This window comes from Prunus mume, linkage group LG3 (assembly GCF_029339155.1).
Source record: "Prunus mume cultivar Tortuosa linkage group LG3, ASM2933915v1, whole genome shotgun sequence".
In the NCBI taxonomy this organism is placed as follows: Eukaryota; Viridiplantae; Streptophyta; class Magnoliopsida; order Rosales; family Rosaceae; genus Prunus; species Prunus mume.
The window spans coordinates 21,827,920-21,833,932 of NC_142700.1; the positions used below are offsets into that span (position 1 = coordinate 21,827,920).

At 34.6% G+C, this 6,013-nt stretch overlaps 1 protein-coding gene and 1 non-coding gene across 2 annotated transcripts; one reads left to right on the forward strand and one right to left on the reverse strand.

Moving 5' to 3' along the window:
• Positions 1–1,625: 1,625 nt before the first annotated feature.
• LOC148919100 (small nucleolar RNA snoR137) lies at positions 1,626–1,758 on the reverse strand. The gene has a single exon (XR_016125762.1). It is a non-coding gene; the product is annotated as a small nucleolar RNA snoR137 (small nucleolar RNA).
• A 1,087-nt stretch (positions 1,759–2,845) lies between these two features.
• On the forward strand, positions 2,846–4,824 carry LOC148919101 (acetylajmalan esterase 2-like). Its single transcript, XM_089048787.1, has 5 exons — positions 2,846–2,993; positions 3,274–3,447; positions 3,556–3,704; positions 4,031–4,304; positions 4,562–4,824. The coding sequence occupies exons 1-5, from the start codon at positions 2,846–2,848 to the stop codon at positions 4,822–4,824; spliced, it is 1,008 nt and encodes a 335-aa protein (XP_088904913.1).
• Positions 4,825–6,013: the final 1,189 nt, after the last annotated feature.

Sequence of the window (6,013 nt, forward strand, 5' to 3'; positions counted from 1 at the left end):
TTCGACCCATTACACGAATCATATTCATATCAATATCTCTTTCTCTCTCCACACTATTATGGTCAATTTCGCAATATTGTTTCATGATTAATCCTATTGTCTAATTTTTCATTATCATGATTGAGAGTTTGGTCCCTATTTGTGTATGATTAACTATGTCAACATTCTAGCTTTGTTAGTGGGGTGTAAAAAAAGTATACACATACACTGTAACCATAAAGAGATCACGCACACACATCAAATACAAAATGGAATACTACATCTCCCTTTATTTAAAATATATGTGTAGAAGGAAAATTTACATATCCCGAGTATATACGCATCATTCTTTCTATTTCTCTCATTATGTGAATGATGTGTATACATCCGTTTCGGTTATATTTTTCTCATATAAAAGATCAATGGGCTTCGGCTCTGATGCTTCTGGGCCTTATGACTAAGTACGTGGGGAATGAATGGCTTTTTGCAGTGTGAATATACTTGGAGAAAATTTATCTCTCCTCTTCTAAGTTGGTGCAACTTCTAGTGATATATCCAGTCCCTACATACAGGGCTGGAGAGTCGGTAAGACAAGTGCCAATGTTTTGAATGCGAAATCTACCAGAAATCTGGCTTTTAATTAAAAGGTCCCCTGGGAGATCAAAATATCCATGTGGCTTGGCTTGTCTTCTTTGTAAAAGGACAACCACTGATTGATAATGATTAGGGGGTCAAGGGCATATGGCAACGATGCTGCCTACCATTTCTGGCTGGTACCGTTGTCTACAACATTAAGGTTCCAATCAAAACTAGCGTTAGATTATTTATTTATTTATTTATTTTGAGATATAGCGTTAGATTTATTAGAGAAGGGATCAAGCAATTAGTGAAGATCAAAGCATACCAAAGCATGCATGGATTAGGTCAGTGCGTGTCTATCCCCTTACACCAAGGTTTAAATCCTCATTCTCGTATATTGAATTAATTTAGAGTAATTTAGAGTGTAGTTTGTATTCAAAAGAAAAATACCCATTAATCTTGGAAAAGAAAGGTTCCAAAACCCTTACAAGGGCGACAGAGTATGCGCCTTGTAAATTTTCTTTTATAACCTAAATTGCATGAATTATCCATGTGGTGTGGTGGGTCATATGTCTTTGTTACTCACGTGGTTAAAAAAAACTTACAATAATATAAGGTTTTTAAAAATAAAATAAAATAAATCATAAATGGTCCTTGATGTTTGCAAAATTATCACATTTTGTCTTTTATTTTTTTGGTAATATTAATGATCCTTAAGATTACTCTTTCTGTATCATATTAGTCTTTTCTGTTAGTTTTCGTCCAATTTTTTATTAAATTACTTACGTGACAATGTATAGATCCCACATATCCAATGAGATACACATGGATTTAAATGAAATATAATATATTTTAAATATTTTAATACTTAAAATCTATAAATAAATAAAAACAAATATAAGTTTTAATAAACAGATTAAAACTTATAAAAAAAATAAAAAATAAAAAAGAAACATGCAGCCATCCTCCCACTCCCCTCCATCTCCTCCTTTTCCTCTCCTCTCTCTGTTAATCATCACTGCTCGCTTATTTTCAAAATAACGAAAACCCAAATGGAAGATAATAAAAATTGTACCAGGAGACAGGTAGCACAGTGCAGAGCAAAAAAACAAGCACGGTGCTGTTTAATACTGGTGATTTTTAATATATGCTTCGGAAACTTGAACATCCCCAACCAATCGAAATTTATAGAGAAGCAGAAAAATTAATTCACCACCTTAATTGCTTCTGATTAATGAAAATTTGAAATTGGGTCGGAGGGGCTGCGTGAAAATTGGGTGGGAGAGAACGGAGACCAGACAGTGAAAGATTAGAGGGGTAGGGAGGGCGGCGGAAGAGAAGGAAGGAGGAGGTGCAGATTTTTATTTTTATTTTTTTCTTTTAATTTCGAATTTTTGTTATAGATTTTATATGTTAATTTTTTTACTTAAATGGCGTTCATGCCATTATCTCATTAGATATGTGGGGTCCACCTACATGTCAAGTAAGTAATTTAACAGAAAATTGGACGGAAACTAACTAGATGGACCAATTTGATGTATAAAGAGTAACCTTAAGGACTATTAATGTCACAAAAAAAAAACATTAAGAACGAAATGTGATAATTTCGCAAACCTCATAGACCATTTGCGATAAAAAGCCATAATATAATACCCTAATGGCTACATTCGTCACCAATCTCAGTCCAAATCAAAATTTCCATCCAAATTCCGACAAGGGAAATTTTTATTACCACCTCTAGGAACCCCCCTAAAATGAAGGGTCCCAATTTTTTAGTACGAAAACATCTGTATTTTCAACTGAAAGGTTTCTGTTCTATTTCCTATGTTGGTTTCACAGAATACGCCATGGTTGTTCGGAGTTCGTTGGTTGTTGTATGATATACTTACTTTGAACATTTTGGAAGAGGTCGTGTTATGACAACTGTTAGTATGGGTTGTGATATATAATTCGTTTTTAACTGTCAATTGTGATTTAAATATGAGCAAAGCCATCAGAAGCCGTTGATGCAAAGTACAGAAGTTGGTTAAAAGTCAAGTCATCATCTCGCAGAAGAATACAACTATATTCTATTTATTCAAACTAGCAAAAAACAGAAAACTAGTTTTTCCCTATAAATATAGTTGAGGTGGTACATAGGGTTTCAAACAACGAAGTGCTTCGATCTTCTGCAATGGCTACCACCCAAGAAAACATCTATGTCATGCTCATCATCAGCTCCTTGTCTCTTTTGCTTCATCAACATTCATGCAGTGCACACTCGCTTATGCAATGCAGATTGAAGGCAATGTATCAACTGGGTGACTCGATTTCGGATACCGGAAATTTGGCTCGTTTAGCCCCTTCTATGACCTGTAATAAGCCCCCTTTTGGGCAAAGTTTCTTCAAAGCAACAGGCAGATGCTCTAATGGAATGCTCATAATTGATTACGTTGGTAAGCTATAAGTTTGTTTGCTTTTGTTTTTCTTTATTTTGTTACGTGGAATCATAACTTGAGAGCTTTTTTTTATTTTTATTTTTTTTGAACTTATCTCAAGACAAATTAAAACTATTTACAAAGTTCGGACTCCGAATTCGTGTTTCGAATTTCGGAGTTTGTGGTCCACAACAAACTGCGAAATTCGAAACCCCGAGATCCAACTTCACAAGAAGGAAGAGAGTTGGACAGATATTGTCTTTTACCTAAACCATTAAACCTTGTTTACTTTTCACAGCGCAAGCAGCTGGTCTTCCCTTTCTTGAACCCTATATGAAGAAAGAAGCCACTCTCCGTAGTGGAGTGAATTTTGCTACGGCTGGGGCTACTGCTTTGCTTTCGAATGTTCGTGTACATTCCTTGAGTGAACAACTAGTTTGGTTGTCCACATATTTCAATGGAAGCAATGCAGGTTTGTCTCCCGTATAATAATTTAATTTAATTTTTAATTATACATATACACACAACTATTTTTATAGCTATACTTAAAATGTACACTTGTTTTTGGTCATGTTTGTAGATCGTTTTAAGAAGCTTGAGAGGGCTTTGTTCATAGTGGGAGAAATTGGACTAAATGACTACATTGCTTCCCTGAATGTGAAAAGTATTGAGGACATAAGGCATAACATGGTTCCAGAAATAGTGCAAGCCACCATGGATGCTGTTAAAGTAAGTTTCCTTGCAACCAAATTATTGCACATCATTTAATTCCTTTCTTCTGATTGTTATTTTAAATTTTATCCTGATGATTAAAAAATTTATTTGATCTCCTTCTGTTTATTTTTATATTGGAAAGTATTCGTGGACAAAATTATGAAAGTCACATTTATGGATCATATTGTAGACCACATCTTTATTATAATTGTTCGATTAGAAATGTGATAGGTCGTCTGTAATTTTACTGTTTTTCATATATAAATGCAGTCCATGTAGCAATACTCATTTTCCATTTTGTGATTATTTGAGCTCTAATTATACGATCTTCTTTCTTCCAGATGGTCATTGGTTATGGTGCTAGGGCAGTGGTAGTCCCAGGACAATCCCCAATGGGGTGTTTGCCAATGCTCCTTTCGCGTTTACGCACTAATGATACAGCATCGTATGATGAGTTTCAATGCCTAACGGGGTTGAATAGTATTTCAAAGTCTCACAATCACCTTCTGAAACAAGCCATTGAAGCCTTGAAAAATGAGTATTCCAATGTTTCCTTCATATACAGTGATTATTATGATGCTTTCACATGGTTACTTCGTAATGCACATCAGCTCGGTAAGTCTCTTTCATTATGCAAATTCTTAAAAATCGAAGGATTATATATCAATGATTCAATCATATTATTCGTATCAAATTTATTGACTACTCTGCAGACCAATCTCTCTAATAATGGTAGACCCCACTAATATATGTAGGACTCACCTATATTAGAGAGGTAGTCAGCAATGCAGAGCTCATTATATTATGTATATTTGGTGAATATATATATATATATGGTTAATTAATGTAAAATCTCTATATAAATAAATTAGGGTTTGACGCTATGGACAAGTCATGTTGCGGTGGTGAGGACAGAGCATGTGGAGCTCCTAATGCACCAGTTTGTGGTAATCCGGATAGGAGAATTAGTTGGGATGGTGTTCATATGACGCAAAAGGCTAACAAGTATATGGCACAATGGGTCATCCGAGACATCTTCTCCAACCTTAATTGCACTACATTTGATTTCAAATTATTTTTTAAGCACAAAAGATCATATCTTAGTGATTTCAGGCCGTTGGATAAAAGATCATAGATAAAAAAAAATCTGTTGGATCAAGACAATTATCAAAGCCCAACTGAGATTGTACATGCCAATTATTTTCGAAGAGGCCAACGCTTTAAATGTTTTATATAGTCTCCAAGAGAAGGAAGAATGCCTAGATTCCGATGATTGATGAGGCAAAGGATCTTCTGAATTTTTTAACCAAATTACATGCCTAGCTCTAGACATGGGATTAAGTCAATTTAACTAGAGCATATGCGCTCCCAACTCTGCATCCGAGTTCGAATTTCTCCCCCATAAACTAGATTAGATTAAAATAGAATATCATTTGTATAAATAAAAAAATTACAACTAGCAGCCCAAGTGCAAACATAGCCAACTTATGAGCATCGGCAGCTAGTTTGGCTATGCCTCTCTTTTCACCTACGCTCTCTTCTTAGCCACAGTTCTCAACTTTAGTTTTTCTCTTTGCAAAGTTTTAGATCTACGCTACTTGTAGTTCTTAGTTCTTAATTATGCTAATTTCAAATTTCCGATGTATTAGCTCTCCTTCTTATAGTCTAGTGGATTTTGTTTTGATGCAAATCTTTTAATTTATGCAATTTCAAATTATGCTCATTCCCATGTGTAGATTAGGCCAGTTAGTCCCGTAAATATCCTCATTATATTTAAATTTGGGTTTGAATAAATCATAGTTGCATTTTATACTCCCATGCTCTCTTGCTTTAGTTGATTTTTTGTTGGTAATTAAAAGCCATGTTTTTAAAGGCATTGAAAAGAAGACATGCTTGTAAGTTGTAACCCGAAACCAAAAACAAAACAAAAAAACTCATGCTAAGACGAGGTTTCTTCGTCAGATTTCAGATTCTAAGACGCGCACAAGATCTTTCACATGCATGCATTTTCTACTCATGACATTCTAGACCAATGGGGACACACGCAAACCCAAAGGACAAAAAAAAAAAAGCACTATCAATGAGAATACAAACTTTTTATTGCAGCCTAGCTACGTGTGATTATTAAGGCACAATCAATGAGAATACAAACTTGATCTTACAAAACCATGGATTTTGCCATCCAACGGGAATGTTACCGTGGCAATATCTCAAGCCAATCAGATACAGATATATGATAAAAATAAAATGCATAACGTTGTGTGATTGGCTTAAAAAGTGTAGGTATATTTTTCTCCCATATTTGTTATATTTTATTATGAATG